Source organism: Symphalangus syndactylus, chromosome 21 (genome assembly GCF_028878055.3).
Source record: "Symphalangus syndactylus isolate Jambi chromosome 21, NHGRI_mSymSyn1-v2.1_pri, whole genome shotgun sequence".
Taxonomy (NCBI): Eukaryota; Metazoa; Chordata; class Mammalia; order Primates; family Hylobatidae; genus Symphalangus; species Symphalangus syndactylus.
The window spans coordinates 81874143-81899689 of NC_072443.2; the positions used below are offsets into that span (position 1 = coordinate 81874143).

The window sequence follows — 25547 nt, forward strand, 5'->3', positions numbered from 1 at the left end:
CGTATTAAATGAAGGTTTACCTCACTGTTAACTACGTAAGACATATTTAATGTATTATTCACTAGTTAATTGAGTATTTTCATGCCATATAGTGAGTTATAGTAAGGTTATTAATCAGGTATAGAAAATTTATTTTTGCTCATGTTGGAGTGAATGTAAAAACATCGAGTGCTCTGTAAGTTAATGTAACTACAGCAGGAGAAAACTAAAATCATTTATTTATTTTGCTTGAGATCATTGACAAAATCTGTTATGATTTTTACTCAAAGCAATTGTCTGACAAATAATTATAGAAATTAACATTGAAATAAACATCACACACTTATCCTTTTGGGGGTATTGCCATAGTAGTTTTAAATTCAAGATTTCTGCATGATGTAATGTGAGCCTTGAGAGCTTCCAAAGAAGCCATCCTCTTTTGGCCATTCGTATTACCCCAGTTTAGCTAAAGTGACCACGAAGCAATTAAGTTGTTTCTCAATTAAGTGGTCCATTTGTGCCTCTGGGCAGCAGGCATGTGAGGACCAGTCTTTTGCTTGCTGTGCAGAGCCCAGGCAGGGCACAACATCCCCTGGTTACTTGACTATTCCAAGGAAAGCTCTTCTAGAAAAATCCATAAACAACCAGCTGCCATCAATCATTGTCATTTCTTTATTTCATGTCTTCTGATGAGGCTGACTACTGTCATTGTTCGTTATTGTCCAAACCATGCATTCACTCTTGTACTGTCAAGCAGATATGACAAGCACACATTTTCCATATAAGAGAAATACAAAGTCACCTTTTAATTTGCAGTTTGGGTTCACAGATGACTTTAGAGTTGCATTAGCTATTCTCTTGCCTCTAGCATCCATCAGGAGTAGCAACAGCCATAACTGTGCTCTAAATTTCAATGTTAAAACAGCTACCTTTAGCTTATTACAAAAGGGATCCATGAGAGAGAAGAGCCTCTTTCAGACAATTTGTTAGTAATATAATCATAATTATTTTCAACAGTGAATTTTTCACTAGCCCAGAAAAATTTCCAAAATGTAACATTACAAAATAAAAAGGTAGATTTGACCTTTTATCTTCAATCCCTAAGCTGTTGAAATAGTAGGAAAATTTCAATAAAATAAAAATTTGAAAACTATATTATTCTTCCAGGAAAATTACATTTATTTGCTAGACATTATTGCAAGTCTATCTAAAAATATATATGTTAGAAACAAGATCATATAAGTGTGCTTGATATTGAGATAATAGATCATGAAAAATAGTATATGGTTTTTCATTTGTGGGGGGGGGGGAAGGAAAAGACTATCAAACATGAAATGAACCCAAATATCATGATCAAAGAACAACATAGATGACAGAGTAGTCAATTAGGGACCATACCACCTGAATTTTAATAAAGTAGATTAAATGAGATGAGAGTATAAAACCCACGTAATAGTATCACTTTAGGAGCCAGTGTTTTCCCAACATTCCTTAAATGTCAAGCCAAAATTGCTTCCAAGCAAACTTGGGGCAAGGTTTAGACTAGTTTCCGCTTCAAAGTGCACCTGCTCTCATAAGTCTGTATGTTCATCAACCTGCATCTATGTCATGGATACCATTGACAGTGCTTGAAGTTTCTTAATGTCGGTACCAATAGCAGCGTTATCCATCCAAGCTTAGTTTGAAGTCAGTCTCCTATGCCCATGTCATAATGGACTAAAAAATCCTTATGCAGTTAAACCCCCGAAGTGAAACAGGTAGCAATGTTTGCAAGGTGTGTTGAATTATGCCCTAGCTGCAGAGCCTATAAAATCACATAGCTCACTCTCAGTACATCAGTACATCTGGAGCCCTTGAAGACCAAGCAGGACTTAGGAACTACTTCCTAAGACTAGGTCTGACAAAGGTAAAGATGATTGAAATTGGTTCTTAAAATGTCAATCTTTGATTTCTAGAAAAATACGGTTAATGAAAAAGAGCATTAGGATGCATCACCCAAAGCAAGAGATCATCCAAACATCACTGGGGTTTTAAGCAGCCACTTTACCCTCCTAATTCCTTTTTGCTTAACCCGACGTTCAAATTCATTTTCATTCTCTTGACACATGCCAAATATTGGCAAAGGAAGTGATCCCAGAATGTCCTGAATTCAGGAATTGACTCTTTCATACTGCTTGCTCTGGGCTGTTTTCCCTCTGCTAATGTCAACATTGGAGTTTTCTTTTTCTTTAATCAACCAATTCCAACTGTTTGTACAGGGAAAAATGGAGTTGCAAGGAGCATTTATTTTTTATGTTTGACACTGTGGGAGAACAGACCGGGACAGTGCAGGAATGACTGTATGGTGTTGCTTGGGAAGCGCCCACAAGTTCTTTGAAACAGAATTTGGAACAGCTGGACCACTGCAGTGTTTTATTTTAAAATAGACAACATATGTAATGCATATGGTCCTAGACATGTATGGAGACACAGGCAGACAATCTGAATGGTATCCAAAGACACCTGCACCTAGAATTCTGTTTCCTTCTATAAGATTTTTTTCCCCTAAGAGCACATGTTCCTACTTTTGGATTTGCAAGATACCATCTGAATCCCCATGTGTGTGACTCCTTAATAAAGTCAATGAGAAGTTTCCTGGGATGAAGGTGTCAGAGTAAGCCAGTTAATAACCCCTCCTGAGGACCTGGCTCCTCTAAGAGCTGGCAGGAGAAATAACAGATTAGAAACTTGCCCTCACAGAACATGTTATCTACCAAGGGATTCAATTTTATGTATGTGTCTTGACCACAGAGAAATTGGAAAATAGCCCAATGAAAATACAGAAACAGGACGTAGGAATTGGTTATACAGGGGCAGAAAAGAAACATAAAGCAGAGAGATAGGGAAGGACTCCCAGCTTCCTGGAAATGATAAGGTTTAAGAAGCAAAGAAGGAATAGAACATTAGCTATAAATGCAGAGACATCCTTGGCTCACTAACAACTTGAAACATACTGGCTTTTCGAACACTAAAGATCCTGTTTGTTTACTCCTAGCTAATGTTTGTTGAGCCCTTAATATATGCCAGGGCTCTAGGTACTTTCCAGGTACTTCTCTTCAGATCCTCTTAACAGTCCTCTGAGGGTAGACTTGAATTTAACTTCATTTTACAAATGAGGCCAAGGAGGCCCGGAGGCATTAAGCAACCTACCTAATATCATATACCTAGTGGTGGCAGAGCTAGTCTCAAATCTAGTCTTTGTGACCTGCCTATGCCCAGCCACTTAACCACTTGCTATGCTAGCTCCCATTAAATAAGCTGTTTCCAATCAATGTAGAATATAAATATTCCATAAAATCAAGAAAGAAAAATATTTGTTAATAGAGTGAATTTCTGTATTTATTCTAAGAAGATAAACTTACGATTTTAATAAATATGTACTTAGTGCCTACTATGTGCCAGGTACTGTTCTAGGGCTGGGAATGTGGCTAAAACAAAAAATACCAAAACCCCTGCTTGGATGAGCTCAAACATCAGATTTTTTTCATTAGCACCTTGAAACAGCACTCCCGGCTTACTCCTCCTTCTTTTTTTTTTTTTATAGCATAATAAGCTCAGTAAATATAAGAAGCTCAATGAAACTCAGAGATTTTGTGGGAGCCAGCCACCCTTGTAAGCACTCTTGAGTTGTTGGAACCATTAGAATAATGAGCCCAATTTTGAGTAAATGATAATTTGGGGCAAGTAAAATCCAGAGGCTGCTCGCTTTACTTGCTGGAAATTCCCAGTGCATTAAGCTCCATTCCACACATAGTGCACAAGGGATCTTAAGGATCATTAAATTACAGCCTATGACGGCAGGAAGGGAACTGAAAATTCAGCTCCTCTTACACACAAGGAAACTGATGCTCAGAGAGATAAACAATTCAGCCAGCATCCTACAGTTATTTAAAAACAGAGCTCAAACTAAAATCTAGACCTCCTAGATCCAGTCCTAGGCTCATGCCACAAGTGGATGGGGAGAAAGAGGAAAGAAAGGAAGAAGGGAAAAGGAAGTTTTATTTTGACAAGGTTACTTCTGAAAATGAAAGCAGGCTGATTTTAGGCTTTTCTGTAAGCTTGCTTTAAAATGTTAGTAAAAAATGAAATGGTTCTTTAGACTTAGACGAGAATTAGCACCGCAAAGCTGCTTTCGTTGAGCCATTGTGATGGATTGGGGGGTGGGGAGTGGGTCTGAATCCAGGTCTCCGTAGAGGAGCCAAGTCGCTTTTTCAGATCCATTTCCTGAGTGGCCAGCAAAGCGAAATAGGTCATCAGCAAAGTTTTCAAGAGTTTCAACAAACAAACAAAGAGTAAGAGACTTGAAACATGTGCCATATTTTTTTAACAGCTGCAAAAGAGCCCCCTTCTCTCTGAGCTAAATGACCAGTTGTACCATCTTAATTGAAGGCAATAAAATAGCCAAGCCAAACTGGCAGAGTAAGGCCCCGGCCGGTTTGTCAGCTTGCAGCCTTTTCTGAGAAACCCGAGAGCAAGAAGCTGCTGCTAGCCAAAATGCCTGATCTATCTGTTAAAATTGGGAGGCGAGGGATGGATGAGGCTTTTTATGAGGATGAAACGGCATGAGCAATTCGTGTGTACCCCACGCTTAGTTTTTCCTGATTTAAATTGGTCTGGGACTGACAGGTTGGAGGTGAGAGGGCAGTCTATCAAAGAAGATAGAGAAATGTCACCTGGATTGCAGGAGTGTCATTATGCCAGGGGAGACTACAGTTGGATCAGGTTTAAGACACTTGCCTTGGGCCAGAGGAGTCACACACATGCCCTAGAAGCAGCTAGCTTTCCCAGGAACAACAACTTCCTCGACATCCTAAGTCAAAGAAGAAATGTAGTTTGGAGACCAAACAACCGAACTGAAAGAAGCCTCCCAGATGAAGCAGCCAACCTCAAGTTGAAAGCACTTTCCTGAGGATAAATCTGAGGCAGTTAATGCAGCAAGGAGGATTTTCTCCGGTTCTCTAATATAATTCCTGCACATGTGATATCCTTTCCAAAAGCTGTGTTTTATTATTCTAATGGAGCGATTTGGCTGTTAAAATACACATTCTTCAACTTGCCTTCTGGAAACCGTTGCTTCTGCAAGTCTTGGGCATAAACGACACATCTCGTTCAAACAAGGACCACTTGCTGCTTCTATGAAAAATGGCAACGTTTTTTTAAAAAAGCCAAACCATAAGGAGATATAAATCTGACAATACCGTGCATTAAGGTTTGAGTGATTTACGAATACAATATCAATAATAATAGGAAATCATCATCTGGAAGTCACACTGCTAACCATAACCCAAGCTTATAGCCATACCCCAAGCTTACAGCCATACCCCAAGCTTACAGCCATACCCCAAGCTGGGAGAGGAAAAAAAAAAAAGCTGCCTGGGATGAGGCCACACATGAAAATGTTATCCAAACGACTCCCAAGTCAGAAATCGATTTTTCCCGTGTCCTGACAGCATCGCTAGTTCCTGGCAGGTCCCCGTATTCCAGTAGAATGTTTCATGCAAAAGGATGAATAAAATCTTTTGCTCGATTTGATATAAGATTCTTTTTCTCCATAGTCTGCACATCAGGAGAGTCAGTAAAGATGAGGTGGAGTGAGCCAATTTCTTTAATGGAGAGCACCTTCATCTCTACCTCTTTAGGATTTGCCTGGACACACACGAGCTGAATTCTCTGAGTTATTTTGCCAGTTGAGTATAGTGTATTTTAGTTACACATGTTGAGATTAATTAGTTAGCCCTTAGGAGGTTTTGCCTACAGCCTTCACCCCGTAAGGAAAAGTGTGAATACATTGAGACTATTAATTCACAATAAATGGCAGATCATAGCCCTTGCTGAGTAGATTTGTTTGTCTCTTTCCTAAGCTTTGCTAACTGAGTAAGCACACTATACGGAAATGTCCTTGATTTTCACAAACTAAATTCCCATTTAACTTAATCTCCAGGTTTCAATGAAAATCCTTTTTTTATTTTTAATTTTGCAGGGTGGGGACTCAAACCTTTTATGAATGCAAATTGGCAACGGGGATTTGGAAGAAGAGGATATAAATATTGTCACTTTGCTGAAAATCAGCATAACCCTTTTTCCAGATAATCCCAATAATTGCAGAGAAATTGCTGTAGACATAACCACTGGAATGGCAGAATCTATTAAAAACCAACAAAGCTAAATAGGCTATCTTAAGCAAAGATCCGATCTGCTTTCAGTGTTTGGTGAAATGCAGGCGAAGTTACGGTCTTATGCTTAGTTTTTAAAGAACAACATAAATGCACTGGAAATGTGATCATTTGATAAACATGTTGATGCCAATATATTTTTGCCTAAATGCAATAAACTCACCAGTAAGTGATGCAAGTTGACAATGGGAGGTAAAAAGAATATCTTGGGGATGTTGGTGGGAGGCAACGGGGAAACTGCTAACGTTCATAATGTCTAGTGAATTCCTGTGTATTTGAAATGTCAAAGAAAATGTGATGTGTTTCTCTAAATTGTGTCTCTCTCTACATGTATAAATGAACAGACGCAGATAGAGCTCAAAAACATGGCATGGATGAATTTATCTCTTCCAACCCCTGTAACTTTGACCACGCTTCCCTCTTTGAGATGGTACAACGCCTTACTTTGGATCACAGACTTAATGATTCCTATTCTTGCCTGGCAAGTATATTCTTTGGTCTACAGCAATTTAAATATAACATTTTTTTTCATTTAAATATTTCTCTACCTTTATATCAGAAGCTCTTTTCTCCATTACAGAATCCCTTTAACAATTATAAATGTGTTCCCGATTTCCTGGGTTGAGATAGTTTTACTTACCAAAGAAACAAGACTGAGCGGGAGGAAGTTATCAGTAGAAACAGATCCAATTCCCCAGCCTCCCTATCTTAGCTTCCCCCTTTTCAGCTGCTACATGAGAAATATTCCCAGGAGGGTAATCGAGTTTGGCACCTGCTTGTGGAGAATTTGTAAAAATTGCCTCAGTAGCTTAGAGTTTAAGATGCCCTTCCCTCCGCATCCCAGATCTGGTAATCCTATCTCATTAAATGAATGTATTCTCTTTGTGTATTTTCTTAAAGGTTAAAATGATTTGTAAATAAACTTTATTTTTCGTAAGCTAAATTGATTTGGGTTTGTTTGTTTGTTTGGATGGCTTTTTTTTTTCTTCACAATATTCACAGCATTTTTTCACCCTTTCAGGGAATTTTTTATGGTGTTTTAGTTATTTGGAAATTCAGCAATCTATCCAGCAGGAGTATCAATATTTCCTGAAATCCTATTTTAAAGCTAGATTTAAATGATTTAAATTCAAGGGAGTGCTATTATATCTTTACTGGATTTCTGAAGATACATTTTTGGCTTTAAACTATCAAATTCAAAAGCCTAAAATAAGACCCAATTTACTTCCTCCTCAAGCCATAAATTGTTATTTCATTTCTTAAAAGTAAATGCTATTAATCCCACTTTATAGATGGGAAAGATGAGGGAAAATGATGAAATGTCTTTATATAGAGGAAAATTCTCATCCCTGATTCTAAACACTAAAGTTGAGAAAAATATCTCAATATAGTATTTATAGTATATAATAACTAGGGTTAACATATTATTGATGCTAATATGTATAATGAAAATCTCTTTTTTTCTAATTTTTATTTTCAATTTCTTTATTTTTTGTAGCAAAAGCCAAGATATAAAAAATTGTAGATAAAATAGTCTTAAAAACAGAAACAGAATTATGTGGAATAATTTATTAATCTGTATCTCATGAAAGATTCATTGATTATCTCAGGTTTAGAATTCCTTCATCAAAAGGATCTGAACTTTGCCAAATTGGAAAGGAACACATCACTTTGACTTAAAAAAAAAAAAAAAAAAAGAAAGAAAAGAAAAAGAAAAAAGCTTACCTTGCATTGCAAGGCAATTTTTCTCAAATATGTTTTGTACAATTATGTGATTGTTCCCATAATTATAAATGGCATTCATTAAACTTATAAGAATGTGCCTCTGAACTTAAATCATTCCCTTTTATATATAATGACTATTCCCTTAAGGAATTTTTTTGAGGTATATTATTTTCAAGGCTTTTTCACATTATCATTTTTTAAAACAATTTTCTTTGTTTTGAGATTCACTGTGAAGGAGAGTTTATAAATGCTGTCTAAAAAAATTAAACCAGAAATGAAATATTAAAACTTGCTTTCCATTAGTTACTTATAGGCTTAAAATTATGGTCCAGAATCTAAAATTAATTATGAATAGCATAAAATAGCTTCCTTCCCCATTTGTATACCTGTATATATTAGTCATTATTCCAAAATTTCAGAAAATAACAGAAATTAAAAAGGACCTTATCTCCTGCCTCTGTATATTCCATTTTCTCATTATTACAATCTTTTTTTCAGTTAGTTTTGGAGACCGACCAGCAGGGATACATAAATTTTTCTGTGTCTTCGACTGAGTTCCTAATTGATATTTCTTCAACTCTTTTCAAAGCAGCTATTTTGGCATCTACAAAAGACTTGGTGTCATCTGAGTCGTAGAAAATATATTTTAATCTTTCACAGCAGTGTTGTTTCTAAGATTTAGCATTTGGGGTAGCAGATGGAGTGGCAAAGAAGTTGCCTATAGGGGCAGCCCACTGCCTCGACTACTCTCCGCCCTCTGCAGTAACTTATAATTTGAAATAGGAAAGATGCCGTCTTTCGTTGGATGCATCACTGAGCTGCATGTTATCAATTGAAGATTCCCAGATCCCTAATACAAGATTAGAATGTTGCAAAGGCCTCTCTCGCTGTACTTCTGTGGCCTCTACCTGCCCCCTAGTCACTTTCTCTTTTTGCCTTTTCTCTCCCAAGATGGAGCAATATTCAAAAGATGACTCAGAGAAGACCCTCAAAGTAAAATTAAGTTTATATTTAAAATAGCCCCAAATTTCCAGCTTACAAAGTATCACCTAAATTGGTTTATTTCTTGCTTTGAACAGACACTGAAACCAGAAAACACAATTTTATTTCAGGCTCTGCTTAAGGGTGACCTTGAGTGGCAACTCACTTGGCCTTTCTGATCACTTGTTTTCTTAAGTGCATAATGGGGCTAGCAATTTCCATCCCATCATGCCACCAGACCTGCTCTAAATTGGAGATCTGAATTCCCATTGTCTTGTATAGCAGAGTTTGGACTGGTCCCACAGCAAGCAAATAAATAAGAAGAATACAAACAATTACCAGAAGAGAAAATAAAACTCTAAACCAGGACACAAGAAGTTCCTCTCAGTTTAATGGAATTACATCTGATTCACAACTTGAAAACTAAGCCATGCTGTTCTCTTTGGAGAGTTGCGTTATTACCTTCATTTAAAAAATTTTAAAAACACTCCTTCCAAAGTGAAAGGATTTATGAAGTCCTGGCATGTATGTAGATCAACCCTAAAATTTCTTCATGCTCTAGAGTAGAGAAAACAAGAAGACTTGGAATAAGACAGAGCTGGATTTGAGTCCTGCCTCTGTTTTGTATTATCTGTGTGAGTCACTTAACGACCAGGATTTCCATTTTCTTGTCTATAAAATAAACCTTCTCTGTCTACCTTACAGAGTTGCTATAGGGCTCAACTGAAAGTTCTCTGTTAAGTGTAAAGCTCTATATCAACGTAGAGCATTAATGTTATGATTTCCTCTTATCAGTAACCACAACTTTACCACGTCCCCACCCCAGTACTCCTTTGATGTGTATGATTCAGTGTTCAAGCAGTAGGTGAGACACTGTTTCTGGAACCAAGCTGTCTGCTAATCCCGCTCCATCACTCACTAGGAAATTTTATGCCCTTCCTGAACTCAATCTTTCCATCTTTATAACAGGGATAACAGAATGTACCTCATAGGTCCATTGTGAGGACTAAACCACAATATGCTGTGCACAGTGGCTGGCACATAATAGGCAATCAAGGAGTGTTAGCTCTGGCTATTTTTCAGTCCCCTTCTCTAGCCGCTCCCAACTCTAGCAGCTCTCCAGAAACCAACCTGTATTTAAAAGAAAGTCTCTCCTTTATTCTTTATATAGGGCTGGTTCAGTCCTGGCCAGGTGTTTGTGCTAGATGAGTATTGCGCCCGAAATGGAGTCCGGGGGTGTCACCGACATCTCTGCTACCTCAGAGACTTGCTTGAACGGGCAGAAAATGGCGCCATGATCGACCCCACCCTTCTTCACTACAGCTTTGCCTTCTGTGCATCCCATGTCCATGGGAACAGGTAAGTGTATGTTTGTGTGTCTAGAGGTGATCCTTAAGAAATGGCACTGGCAATGGTTTATGGCTAGTCTTGCTTTTAGGATCTGCCTGTCCTCATTCCTTCAGTAGTATGTGCACACGTGTACACACACACACAAAGGGCACTAACTTTCTTCTCCTTTCAAGAAACTTAACATAAATGGCAAGCAGGGCTTCTAGGGCAAGCTCGGAAGTTAGACCAATCTAGGCTCAAATCATAGTTCTTCCATTTACTAGGAATAACCCTGGTTGGTAATTAAGCCCTTTGTGCCACAGTTTTCTCATCTGTAAAATGGGATGATTGTATACCCCTGGGGTTGTTGAGAGAATGCCAGTACATATAAAGGGCTCAACATAGTGCCTGAAACATGGCAAAAACAATACATATTTGCCTTTGTTTTTGTTATTTATTTCATAATTGCTTAATGATTACTTCCTTAGTGTCATTCACTCTGATACACATTTAGTATGTGTAGTGAGTAAAAGCAGACATCAAACAAGGGCAGAGTTACATTCAAATCGATGCTCTGACTCTGAGGAAAGGGAATAAAATTCCATGACAAAATTTAATAAAGAAACATGACTCAGATGGAATGGCAAGATGGCAAGGAGGACCTCCCTGAGGAAGTGATGCTGGAGCTGAGAACTAAAGCCTGTGTAGGAGTTGAGTGGTTCCAGGCAAAAGGAACAGCATGTACAAATGTCCTGCAGAAGGAGGAAGCCAAGTGCATTTCCAGAGCTGAAGCAAGCTAGGTGAAGCTGGAAGGCAAAGATGATGATAACACTTTTAATTTAACCATAGAGCCTGGAAGAACTTTTGAGATCACAGTCTAATCAACCCCCTCATCTTGTAGGTTTTATATACAAGCCCAGAATGTCAAGTCTCCTGACTCTGTACTAAGTACTCTCTTTCTTTAGACCTTGCCCAGCTCCTGGAGAAAAAGATCTATGTTCTGAATAATGCAAAGCAGCAAATAATTTAAGAACATTGCCATTTGGCTCTGGAGACATGGAATAAATTTCCACACTGCCACAGCCAGTTTACTATCTCAATGTATGTAGCCTTGCATTAGTATAAAGACAAGCCTATATTATCCCAAAGCTCCCCAACCAACAGCCAGTGAAGCCACACCCAGGAAACACTAGGTGGCTTCAGAAACCCAGCCTCAGATGCAAAAGTCGCTGCTCTGGAGAAATCCACATGTGGGAGAATCCAGAATTGACTACATTTATTTTAAATCAGAACTGTGTCAGTCATCTTCATCTTTGCAAGCTACACGACTAAAATCTCTGTAGGATTTTTTCTGTGCTTTTCCTCCTTCTAGCACTGATGTATTTTTACGAAATGCAACTTCAACATTTAGAGCTAGATAACAATAGCATTGTAGGTTTGAATATTTAACAGGCAACAAGGTTATCATCACCTCCCATTGTTATGAGGTTTGCTAGCCCAGCACGTGACCTTGTATTTGCATAAAAGATACTCATGAAAACTCTGATACCTGGGGGGTATCTGTGCATAATTCTGCTTTTTATAAATATGTACACTTTGATGACTATCTGTTACAGCCTCTTGGACTGAATTTTTTAAAGAGAGAGAGAGAGAGAAGTTGCATTATATTCTCTGGGTTGTCACACTGTATTCTACATATGTTACTGAATAAGAAAGTGTTATAAAATAATGAAGTGTTTTTGTAAACTCCCTGGTAAACATCATCATGAATTATGATACACATTGTCTGGATTTCATATTGTAAGACTGCCACTTGATTCACAGTTAGGTTTATACATCTTGTCATGGAAACAGTTTTGGATTTCTTATTTTCTTTTCAGTTCTGATTTTCCTTATGCAAGTTTGCATCTTTTTTTCTTATTATTTTAGTTTGAATGCATTTGCGCCTGCTTTTTTATGCACCCTTCTTTTTCTTTCTTTTGTTTGTGCATGTGCGTGTGCTCTTGATTCTCCTATGGCTGGCCACACTCTGTGCATGCCTCATGCGACCACCCCCTCTCCAAAGTCAACAAATGCATGTGTACCTTAGTGGGCTGCCACCAAATACAGACCCTGAAGGGAGCAAAACTCCCTCCCCACCTGAACCAGAGGCTAAAAAAGACACCAAAAAGGAATCCAAAAAAAGAAAAGATTCCAAAACCCAGGCAAATCAAGAGCCGAAAAGGTAAGATGTTATGTGTGTATTGGCTTGTGTTTGTAATATCTTTACCCTTTCCCCAAGCCTCCATCCATGCCATCACTTCCACTTTTGCAAGCTTTGAGTATTCCTAAAGTCTCTCTTTCTTTAAGCATTTTCAAAGGTGCAATTTTAAAAAAAATTCTAGCAATGGGCAAAAATACCGTGTATTGGGACTAAATTTGAGTCAGGTGTTCAGTGACTTTTAAAACATGTTCATATTGAAAAGACTAATTGAGCAATATGTAAACAGAATTGTGAGTCAGATTGCTTTTTTAGTGGCATCTAGTTAGGGGCCTGGTACCTTACCAAGTCATTCATAATAAGCAACCCATGCTTTATAATTTTGAAATTATGTTTAAGGAGCAAATAAAATGGATTGGCATAAGATAGGCCTATGCATTTATAGTAGTGCCATGATTTTCAGCAAATACCTATTAGTTCTACATTCATCTCATAAAAAGAAATTCATCTCAAATAATGATTTATAATAATGGCATAAAATAAGTTTTATTACCAAATTAATGCTTCTTAGTAGAATCACTTATATACTGAGGTCATCTTTAAGGCACTTTTAACTTCTAAAATTTTGTTTATCCTGTCCTGTTTCCTATGTCCTTTCTTTGTGGGTTTGTAAATTGGCAAATTGGTGAACTTTTTCCCTTTTAAACTAGGTTTACTAATTATTTCCAGTTTTATTCTGTGCCCTTCACCTTTTATACCGTCACCCAAAATTAACACTGACATTTTAAAGTTTTTTGTTGTGGTTTTAGAACTGATGACTCTGATCCTGGCATTGCCAAGCTACCCAAAATTCTCAAGCGTGTGTGCTGTATGCTTCATCATTATAAATTTATTCACTGAATATTTCTAAGTCCTGAAATGTATACAGTTCACTTGTAGACAGGCCAAATGAAAATGCAAACTTTTGCTTTCTAGAGAATGTGGCAGGCTGTCAATCAGTATATGCGGGTCCAATAGGGAAGGTCAAAGAAAACCCTGATTCCATGTGGCCATCCAGCTCCTTCACCACAATATGTAAGGTTAGAGGTGAAATGCAATTTCTGTTTGTGTTTCACTGTAAAAGTTAGATCACAAGGCAACAGTAACTTGCAATTAGGAAGAAAGTGCATGCAGAATGTAGGTGCCTGAAGGTGAGGTCTGACAGAATGACAAGGCTTCGGAGAGGAAGCCTTCCTGGCTGCTGTCCAAGGTGCTGCTTTTGGAAGGATCAACATCCAAGTGGAGCAGAGAACAAATGGCCACTGTTGAAAGGCACGCTTGCTTGAACCTGATCTATTTTTTAGGCCATGAAAAACTAACCAAAGGGATCTTGACTGGTCCTATTGAGGCTTATGTGTGTGTTTCAGAATCTTTGTTTGCATTGCATTTTTTTTAATAAAGAAGAAATCATAATATTAAGTAGCAGTTGTGTAACATTCTACAGTTTACAAAGTGCTTTTTCATTTTTTATTTTTTGAGACAAATTATGGCTCTTGTGCCCCATGCTGGAGTGCAATGGCATAATCTCAGCTGACTGCAACCTCCTCCTCACTAGCTCAAGCAATTTTCCTGCCTCAGCCTCACGAGTAGCTGGGATTACAGGCGACTGCCACCACGCCCGGCTAATTTTCTTGTGGTTTTGATAGAGACCGGGTTTCACCGTGTTGGCCAGGCTGGTCTCGAACTCCTGACCTCAGGTGATCCGCCCTACTCGGCCTCCTAAAGTGCTGAGATTACAGGCGTGAGCCACCGCTCCCGGCCACAAAGTGCTTTCAAACATTTGCTATAAAATGTTCAGATTAGCTATTTTTATATCCATTTTGCAGATGATAAAGTCAAACATCTGTAAATTTAAGTAGCAAACCTAGATGTTCTAAGTCCAAAGCTCTTTCCTTTGGCACTACATCAGGACCGTACTTACATGCTGAAGACCTGAATGTTAGAGCCTATTCTGCATAAATCTAGGAGTATCAGATCCCGTTTCTGTACCTCAGTTTTCTCATTTCTGTAAAATGAGCAGACTGAATCATAGTATTTGTAATATCCCTTTAACCTCTAAAATTATCTTCTATGGATTACAATAACAAGTGAAATAGTCCATCATCAGGTTGCATAAATAAAAGTGTTTTCAAAGGTGCAATTTAAATAATCATTAATAAGGTTTAATTAAAATAAGGATAATCACTACCATTTAATAATTACTTGCTATATTCCAGGCACTAAGTGAAGTGCTATTGATATATGTTATCTCATTTTATCCTTATTACATTCGTATGAGATAAGTATCATTATTACCCTCAACCAATAGATGAGGGCTTGAGGCTCACATAAATTCAGTCACTTGCCTGAAACTCAACAAATAACTGTCTGAGCCTGATTCAAGCATGGATATTCTGACTTTGGTGCTTGCATTTGTAACCACTCTACCTTCCGACCTGTCCAAGATTAGCACTTGTATATGGTGTGAGATGCCAAACCTGGCCATTTGATATTTGTTTCAACATTTCCAGGTGAGATGCTACAGCAGTCATCTGAATTAAAGAGAAGCCTGAAGATGGCCAAAACTAATATGGCCTACCTGGAGATTTTAGCTTTGTGGAGAAAACCAGAATTTATCTGGAGTTTTATACCTCCTAAGGGGAAAGTCTCCTATGAACACTAATTAATCGCCTTTGGGATTGGGGAAACCACATTCCAAACCTTTCACCAGCATGACCAGCATTTGGATGTGGAGATGTTATCTATTCTTTGTTCCAGATTTAAAAGGAATTCATGACTAATGAAAGCAATGGCCCTTTAACTGCCTTTAACTGAATAGAGCCCATTTCCACTGAGATCTCACAACCAGATTCAGATTAGGTAAAAAGATGTTTTTTACCTATCATTAACTCAGCATTTCCACAGGCAGAGGCAGAACTTTGTCCTGCTGCAGCTGGAAATCTTTAATGACCACTGATGTGGCAGTGACCAAGTTTCTCCCATTTGCTCTGGAAGCTTGTGCACCATCTCTATCAAAAACTATGCTCTGTGAATCACAGTTACTGTAGTCAAGAGTAGACACATCTGGTCAATTAGGAAGATGTTTGCTGTTCATAATTTCAAACACTGGGATGTATGGAACCATCCACATGTTTGGCATTTTTTAGAATTACTGGGGGTAATCCCCACTCCCCCACCGCCCACCCCCAGCACACACAGAACATTTGGCAATATCTGGAGATATTTTTGATTGCCACAGCTGGGGTGGAGTGGTGCCATTTTTGTCTAGTAAGTAGAGGCTAGGGATATTATTAAACATCCTATAATACACAGGAGAGCTTCCTGAAAACAAAGCCAAAAATGTTAATAGTGCCAAGGTCAAAAAACCCTGTTTTAAACCAAACTCCCTGGTGATGAGCTGCATTTTTCCTTTACATGGATTTGTTGTTTCTTTTACACAAGACTTAACCTATGTCTAAAAGCCTAACAGGTACTACCACTGATTTCCAATTTGTACAGTGGTTCTCACACTTCAGTGTGCACATAAATCATGTGGGGATTTGATAAAATGCAGAGTACTAGGTCGCATCCTCAAATAATTTCATTTGGCAAGTCTTAAATGGAGCTGGTAATCTGCACTTTTACTAAGCACCCCTCTCGACCATGAATCTAAAGCATTTGGTCTTTAGATCATACATATTTCGGATTTTGGTTGTCAAACTAGGCTGCCCACTAGAATCACTTGGAGAGGCTAAAAATGCTAATGCCTGGGCTCCACTTGCAGAGATTCTAATTAATCTGGAATGTGGCCCAAACTTCATGAGTTAAAAATCTCAAGTGATTTAAATATGTAGCAAAGTTCAAGACCCACTGATTGAGGGAACATTAGTTTGAACTAACTCTTTAAAACTGAACCCATTTTCTGAAAAGAGAGACAGGAGAAAAAGGAAAATGTGAGTATGTTCAGCTGGTTGCATTTGGCGATCATAAAATCCACAGATGTAAATTGCTACATCTTCTGATTTTTAAATCAGCTTCTAAGGTTGCAGTACTTAATTCTCACCATAATATTTTTAGTATTCTTTCTAGATGACATTTAGATTAGCATCACTTTGGTCACTATCCCACAGTGACAAGGCAATCAAACAGCTCTGATGATTGCAAGTTGCGTCAATGTTCCTTGGATCCCTTTATTATTGGGATTGGAAATTTTTCTCATTTACATTATTATTTAACATTTCTTGAATGCCAGTGCTGCTCTTCACATATGGTCTGTGTAGAAAGTACATTGTATTAGCAATTAACAAATCTATAATGCCAACTGCCCCAATCCAAAGTAAGCTGCATAGATTAATGAGTAAAGCAAATGTAAGAGGGTATGAATCTTAAAAATCTCTGAAAGTGTGCTCTAAAGATTTCTTTTGGGGGATGTATTTGGAGCCAATGTGCTGCCCATGTTCAGAGACCACGTGATCCCTTGTAGGTTAAGATTTGAGTAACCAAACAATCAAATGGAACTCACTTTTCTCCTCTTACTCTGCCAGGATTCCTAAGTAAGTGGTTTCATCCTCCCAGTTGCCCAAGATAGAACCTCAAGAGCCATCCTTGACTTCTCTTTCTCCCCAGTGTGTCACAACAATTCAATTTCTATATCCTGACAATGCCCTTAAGTATATCTCAAGTCCATCCATTTCTCCCTCTCTTCAATGCCACTACCATAGTTTAGGTCTCTATCTTCTCTCCCCTGGACCACAATGATTGCCCTATTGACTGTGCCCTTGCCTCCAATGTTGGCTGGCCCTTTCAATCCATGTCACATAATGGTTCCTTTTATTTCTTTTTGGTGAATGCCTTCCTAGTAGTAAATGAGTAACACATTTTTTTCTTTCACTCTAACTCCCTCCTCTCTCTTTCTCATACCCATGCATACACAGACACACAGACACACAGACACACACACACACACACACACACACACAATGACATTGTGTCTGGTGCTTCTCAACCCTTTTTCCCACAAAGATAAACGGCAAAAACTGTGTAGTGGGGATAGCTCTGTTTTCCTAACCTCTGCATATGGCACTTTATATAGCAGGCAGGCATGGATATGGTATAACAAACACCTCCACATTCTTGGTCTCATGTTACACACTGAACACAAGGATTATTGCACTTGTGAACATGAGCATGTCGCTGGCTGGCCTTCCAATTCTGAGCAAGTACAGGCCTTGCACATGGCTGAGTCATGCTCTCTAAATTCTAAGGAGCCAGCTTTACTTAATAGGAAGTACTTGGAAGAGAAAGTGGGAAAAATTTTCAAACAAATTTCAAGTATAAATAGGCATCCCAGATGTCCAAGGAGAAATTCACTTTGGAACTTGTCTCCTTTTAACCTACATGACTCTCTTTCTGACTTTCCCCATGAGAACAGCAGATTTTCCCATTGAGACATGAAATCTTGTGAAATATGCTAAATTACCTATTCCATTGGTGCAATCTTTCTGGCCCATAGCAAACCATCCGATAATGTGTTTTTCCTTTTAAAAGTCCAACAGTGTGTCTTTATCCCATAGTCATTGAATTAACTGGTACAAAAACATATTTTCGGATGTTACACCTCTTGTAGAGTGCATGTGATATCAAAAAGCCACACATACTACTGGTCTGACCATTCAGAATTTTGTATATGGTGTCTTCAGAAAGGAGTCTAAAGATTAATTGTCTATATTTGTCTAGGAATAAAGAAACACTTCTCTTATTCCTCAAAGGGAAAAATCTATGCAGTGCCAGTTTTTAAAATTGGTCCTCTTGGGGTAAAATGTATGCTTTCCTGCATTTTATACAGTTTCTCTAATCATCTGATGTGTTCTTGCTTCATTCAGTACCGTACCTGGACTGAGCCTGAGCCACTTTGACTAATGTCCTTGCGCCCATAGCATCCATATTCTTTGTGATTGTTCAGTAGAGAGAGACTTCTCAACTACTTTCATCCTTTAATAGAGTTAATGACACCTTCTGATACTGTTAGGTTATAACCATATATTTAGGAGAAATGTAAATAAGTCAAGACAGTCCTCACTGGTGTATTTTTGCCCCTTCCAAGCCTCATTTGGAGATTAACTGATAGCCCCAAGAAGCTACAATGCACACTTGTAATATTGTAGAAACTGCTTATTGTTGCTTCCTATCTTATTCTTTGTGATAGAAACACTTTGATATATTTGTTTTAGCAGCGTATCTGAGCCCCAGGGCATCAGGGCATAATTAGAAAAGGGCATGGGCTAGAAGGAAAGGAGAGGAAGGGGTGAGGCTGGCTTTCATAATGAAGCGGTAACTATGAGATGTGAGAGCCCTAATTATAATTTCTAGTTAATGTAGGATTGTACAAACCATATAGATGAGCAAGAAGGGATATCTCCTTTTGACAAGATAATGCTTTGGTGCTATCTTGAATTTGTGGTTATTAATCACTTGAAAGAGACAAAGGAAAACTTTCCATGCGAGGATTAAATTCAAAGGCATCATTCTAAAACTAGAAGAAATAAAGAGTTAGTTTCTGGGAGAAGTCTTTTTCTTTTTAAGTCAGTGGTTAAAAGAGGATGTTTGGTCTAAATATCCTATTTAGGGAGCACTGCAAAGAACATCTTCTAAGATATTCTGTCCCTCTCTGGCCCTTTAAGCTCACATGTTTCTGGGCTGGAACAATTTCGTAGCAAGTAGGATTCAGTTATCATGCTTGTTTAAGGACATTTTCATGGATCCATAATGCGGTCTGCAGGCATGCATCCATTTGGAGAGAGAGAATATATCATGTTTATGGTGCCTGCACCAGCATATGTGGACATTTGCATTTGGAGATGAAAGTATATTCCCTCTTCAGCTGGAGTTTTACCCCTTGTTGGTAGTGACTGGAGCCTGAAAGCTGGTTGTATGCGGAGCAGTGGACCAGACGCTCTTTCCTCTTCTGTGGAATTCATGCATTTCTTTTTACACCTGGATTCTGCCCTTAATCACCAAATAGATGCAATATCAGAACATATAGATCATTGTAAGCCTTGAATTAATTTAGCATCCTGACCCTCTTGAAGAGACAGCTTACCTTTCAAAAGAAGGTTTTTGTGGCCCAGCTTTTAACATAATATGGAGAACCATTCTAGCAAGATAATGAACTGCTAAAAATCTGTGTGCTCACCTGGGTGTGTGGTGACAATTTAACAACACTAAAGAGGTAAATTCATTTCACAAAACACATTGAATCTTGAATTCTTTGACTACACTGTTCACACTTAATTTCAAACATTAAAATGTTTCACATTAAAAGCTCAGTACTTAATTATATTAATCCTATAATAGATATTAGTTAATAAGCTCCAGGTCAGAAGCATTTGGGAAAAAGAGAACAATTTGCATAACTAGTCACTCAAAGGATGGGCAGCTGGGTTATGGTAGTTGCAATTTGACAAAAAAAAAAAAAAGAAAAATGCAATTCTAGATGTATTATTATTTGTGACATGGCTCAAGATGGGAGACTGTGAGGAGAGTGAAGATGACAGAACTGGTGCTAACCACTGTGACAAGAACTTGAAGAGCAGCCGACATGACATCTTTCCTATCATGCTGCCGAAAATGTCAACTTTGTGAAGGACAGTGAGAAAATGGTTTGCCGAAAACTTGAAAGGTGGATTCCGGAGATGCCCGCCGTGTCAGATGCGATATAGTCTGCTGTGGCTGGAGAGACCCATCTCTGGCTCCAGTGATGGCCTGCAGGTGGGAGAGCTTCCAGTCTTCAGCATGGCTCCAAAAATGACTGCACTTGACCTGCATATTGTCTCAAGTTTGCAGGATCATGATATAAAAGAAGTGAGTTGTTAGCCAGTGTGCAGTTAGGTGGAACCAGAGACCAGGGGCTATGTTCGCATGTGTATGTGCTCATGTGTGTATGTGTTTCTAAAGCTAAGTTCAAAGACATCGTCTATTAAAACTTGGAACATTGTGAAGGAAGAGATATGTGCTTTATGAACTTGCATGAAGTTCAATATAAGTAACAAAAACTAACTTTGGATAATCTAAGCAAAGGAGAGTTTATCAGGATGATGCTGGGGGCCTCAAAGACAGGGAAGGGAATGCTGGAATCAAGTCAGCTATGGAAGAGTAGAAAGCAGGACTGACGCAGCAGTTCTTACTGTATGTTCGAGTAACATGGGAAACCTTAAAAATGCCAGTGACAGGCTGGTTCCAGTGGTTCATGCCTGTAATGCCAGCATTTTGCAAGGCTGAGGTGGGAGGATCACTTGAGCCCAGGAGTTAGAGACCAGCCTGGGCAACATAACGAGACCTTGTGTCTGAAGAAAATAAAAACAAAATTAGCCAGATATGGTGGCATGCTCCTGCAGTCCCAGCCTCTCAGGAGGCTGCAGTAGGAGGATCGCTTGAGCTTGAGATGTCAATGCTGCGGTGAACAGAGGTTGCGCCACTGCACTCCACCTTGGGCTGAATGAGACCCTGTCTCGATAGATTAGATAGATAGATAGATAGATAGATAGATAGATAGATAGATAGATAGCTAGCTAGCTAGCTAGCTAGCTAGCTAGCTAGCTAGAAAGATAGAGCTTTGAGGATGTGACCTTTCACAATTCTGAGAAACAGACAAGATCAAAAACTACTGACCTGTAAGGACAGTCTGGTCAAGGTACAGCTGCTGGAACAAGCAAATTCCATCTGTTTATTCTAGCCTTGCATCATTTATTCAACGTAAAGATTCCAGAGGAGAGTGTCCTGGTAGCTGAACTGAGGTCATAGTCCAGCTTAGATATGGAGTGGCTGTGAAAGGGAGGGGCTGGCCTCTAGGAAGCCCTTCAGCTTTAATAGTAGGGGAATAGGCACCTCGATTTACCCTCACACAAGGGTGGCCAGAATGTGGCTGAGGCCACTCCTCCAAATCCAGGGGTTAGAAAGTGGCAATGGATGCTAAGAAGCCTGAAAGCAAGAAGACCAGAATATTCATGGTCAGGACATGAGAGGGTGAGAGAGTCAGGCTTCTAGATAAGTGTTCTGTGTAGAGACACATCTCAGCCTGGGATTTTCTAGCTCGCAGTTTAAAATCCAGCTTCACCCCTCCTCTTCTTTCACTTTTAGTGTCTCCTTAAGTGATTTGGTATTGAGAAAGGAACAAGATGCAGAGCTAGTTTTATGACAGTTGTAGAATCACCCCCAAATATTTTCAGAAAGACAAAACAAAAGCATGGCTTCTGAAAGATACCAATAGAGTTCTATTTATTTTGCAACCAGCACTACTTGGAATGGCACCTTGTAAACAATACAAATGCCACTTTTGGAAGGGATTCATAGTTAAATAATACCATGTATCTCTTGCAGAATATCTTGGGTTCCAAATCCACTCCAACCTAAGAGAAATCAGGAACCCTGAATCAAATATACCCTCTCTGCCACTGGAAGAACCACCCACCTAATATCTTTTTTGTCTAGAACAGTGGTTCTTAGAGTGTGGGCCTCGAACCAGCAGCACTAGCAGCCCCAGTAAACTTGTTAGAAATGCAAGTTCTCAATCCCCACCCCCCAGCTCTACTGAATCAACAACTTTAGGGGACCCACCAATCCAGGTTGTCACCAGGTGATGCTGAGGCTCATTCAAGTTTGAGAACCACTGCTCTAGAAAAAGTATGTTGTTGCTTCTGTGGAAAAACAGTGCTCTCCAAAGCATGTAACCTGAATTTTTCAGTTAATAGCTCTATAGAGATCTATCTAAACCTGTATAGTTAACATTGCCAAATTACAGTGGTCGATGAACAAGAAATCGATGTTTGACAGAATTTTCAAAAACAATGAAGTGAAATCAAACAAAAAAGGGATCCTTTTGCCTTTTAACTGAACTGGTTACAACGTATGATCTTTGACAAGTTGTTATTCCTGCATGTCTTTTCCTCACTTTGTAAAGCAGCATCTCCTGTTACCAATACCATTTCAGAGCAATTCTGGCAGGTACAAATTTACATTTTATGTCAAAATCATTCGACATCAAATTGTTTTATCACCTGCTTTTATTGGTGAACTCTGTACTTGTACCTTACAGACTTAGTAAAATTAGTTTGTTTTATTTAAAATAAAAGTTGTCATGCTGACATAGGTGATCAAGAAGCAAATTTAAGAGACAACACTAATTTTTAGTTGTTTACTTTTATTGGAATAGTGAGATTAATAATGTTCAGAAAGTAGTCCAAGGAGAGGTTATCAGGGAAGCAGAAGCTGCTGTCTGATACTTTTAATAGTTACAAATGGGAATCATCAGAACAAAAGGAAAAAACATAATCCATTGTTAGGTTTGTAATAATATATTTTATAGTGAGAATTAACTGAGAAGGCCAAGCATACACTAAATGTTCAGATTTTATCATCTCAGACACAAAGCAGAAAGCTGCCTTCTAATTGCCTAATTGCCTTAGAAGGCTTGTAGGGTAATGAATGAATGGTTTTATTCACAGAGATATTTATCTCCTAATAATGACCACAAATATCCTGGCTCTTCATGTTAAACAGTCTCCATGCTTTTTGCTGTGATCTGTAAACCCTTTCTGAACTGTAAACTTATATTTAACAGCATTTTTCTCTGGGTTAATTCTCCACTAAAAAACAAAATGCTTTAAATTGCTCCATTTTTCCCCCAGTTGAGTGTGTGCATGCACATGCTAATTATATAAACAAATATGTGTTCAGTTCATTAACAACCTGAATTTTGTGTAAAGAAATTTAAAGACCACAGCTTAAGGAAGTTGTAGATTGTAGCATATACACAAAAAGTTACAAACGAAACATCACGTGTTTTGTGGAGGCCAGTAAATTCATCCTGATATGTAACTGTAGATTCATGGACATTTCATGTTAAAAAAAAATTTGCTTTTGTTAAGCATGGTGGCTTGCACCCGTAATCCCAGCTACTCAAGAGGCTGAGGCAGAAGAATCACTTGAGGCCAGGAGTCCAAGGCTGCAGTGAGCTATGATCACACTGCTGCACCCCAGCGTGGACAACAGAACAAGACCCTGTCTCTTAAAAAATTTGTTAATAAACTTTGTAAATTACCATTTGAGGTTTTACCAGAGAATTTGAAGACAGCCTACCTGTTGTTTATCATTTTGCCTTTCTTTGGAAGAGTATGAAGAAATGGACTGAACAGGATTTTACTGTTTGGGGGTATTTTTTATAAAGTGGGGGAGAGGAAATTTTCTCATATTTCAAATAGGGCATTTTTATTATCAAAAAAGAAGGAAAGCTGACTGATTAACCCGTAACAGGAGGTACATTGCTGTCATTTGCCAAGTCTTTTGTACAGTCAGACTGGTCTAGTATAAAGGATTTTCCCAACTTATGCTGGATCCTTGAGAAGGCCTATAAATAAGACCATTTGTTTGGTCTCTAGATGACTTGCATTTGCAAACTGAAGAACGTTCCAATAGAAGTTTTATGGTGACACACCAATCTGCAAACTGGCTCAGCCAGTAGTCAAAACAAGTCACTATGAGATCTGGGAAGCTGAAGGCTTTGAATGGGTCAGATTATCCTGCATTTAGTTTGGAACAGATAAATTTGGGCTATAAATATGTATCCTCCCTTTATGTTTTCAACTTGTATGGTCCATAACAAATAGAGTATATATGTATGCACCTAAAGATGACACAGAACCAGGAGAATATGATGATCAAACTGAAATCATTTATTTAAGCTGGAGTCCTTTTTATTACAATGAGTAACAGTTTGCTAAAATTGGAAAACATGTGGTTTGTTCTTCAATGAATACATGAGCACTTAAATAAATCTGAACATCTGTAGTTATAAGCAGGAAATTGAGCCATTTAAGATGTTTAACACTGGGAAAGACAAACACAAGTCACCTGGTTTTCATAGGAATTTTTGTGCATAATTCAGGGACCCCAAACCCAAGTGCCTACAAGAGAGATAGGTAATACAATTTAGCAATGTGGACCAGGTGGGTGCTTGTCCTAGGTAAGGAAGAAGCTGTTAGCCACCAATTAATAATGCTAACTGTTCCAAATTTTCAAGGAAACAGAAATCAGAATTATATTCTCAAACTTCCCTAATTTAGAAAAATGTTGGCAACTGGTTCAAATTTCTTAAGAAGCTGTGAGCCAAACAGAACAAGTTCAGGGGCTGGACTTAACCTTCAAGCCACCAGTTTGCCCATTTTACCATTTCACAAGAAATGAGCTACAGCTCTGCACATGTTTCCAAAATGATAACCCAAACACAACCCATCCCCTTTGGAAGCCAGCCCTGAATAGCTGGGCTTCTCCTGAGCTCACATCGATCATTGTAGTTGTTTCTTCTAAAATGGACAGTTTCCTCCTGCTAGAGATTTGATTTGATGGTGTCAGCATATGAGGTTCCCGTCATTTCATGACATGTCTTCTTTCAGGCCTGATGGAATCGGAACTGTGACTGTTGAAGAAAAGGAACGTTTTGAAGAAATCAAAGAGAGGCTCCGAGTTCTGCTGGAAAATCAGATTACACATTTTAGGTAAGGATCTGGGGCTGGAGAGCTTTAATTAGGAGATGAGAGTGGGAAGGGAAAACTAAAGGACTTAATTTTCCAAAACTGTAAATCTACCAGAGGATACATTGGATATTTAGAAATAACTAAGTAGAACAAGCAAAGCAATCGGATATGGTTCCGCAACAACCAGGAAACGTGCATTCTTAAGATCATATTATTTCCACTTAAAGAACAAATTCTTCCATGTTTGAGATGACCCTGGTCATCAATCTATTATAAAAAGTGGAATTTGAAGCTTCTTCAAGGTTCTTAGGTAAAAACGAATAAATAAAAAATCTTGCGAATCAGAACATGGTGAACAAGGAAGGAAGGCAGTGATACTCCTAGAAGAGTCTCCACTTTTTCCGCTACCTCAGAAACAGCACTGGCTGGCTACACAGGGAAAGAATGAACCTTGCATCAGCCTGGGTGGATTGAATCTCCCCTGCATACTCAAGAGAGCCAGCAGATTCTGTGCTTGAGCCTTACACCACATAGCCCACTTCTCCCTTGGAGCAAATCAGGTGTTTTTAGTGCTGT

General features: G+C 38.6%; 1 protein-coding gene across 21 annotated transcripts in view; it reads left to right on the forward strand.

Moving 5' to 3' along the window:
* The window catches only part of CADPS (calcium dependent secretion activator), a 477516-nt gene that overhangs the window by 330221 nt on the left and 121748 nt on the right, over window positions 1-25547 (forward strand). For 12 of the 21 annotated variants that reach the window (XM_055260396.2, XM_055260397.2, XM_063630797.1 and 9 more), the window contains 3 exons: window positions 6536-6672; window positions 10069-10256; window positions 24891-24992. In XM_055260396.2, coding sequence (XP_055116371.1) covers window positions 6536-6672; window positions 10069-10256; window positions 24891-24992 — 427 coding nt within the window. Of the gene's footprint in view, window positions 1-2857; window positions 2887-6533; window positions 6673-10068; window positions 10257-12291; window positions 12451-24890; window positions 24993-25547 lie in introns of all 21 variants that reach the window. The other 9 variants (XM_055260410.2, XM_055260416.2, XM_055260408.2 and 6 more) reach the window with 3 other exon arrangements.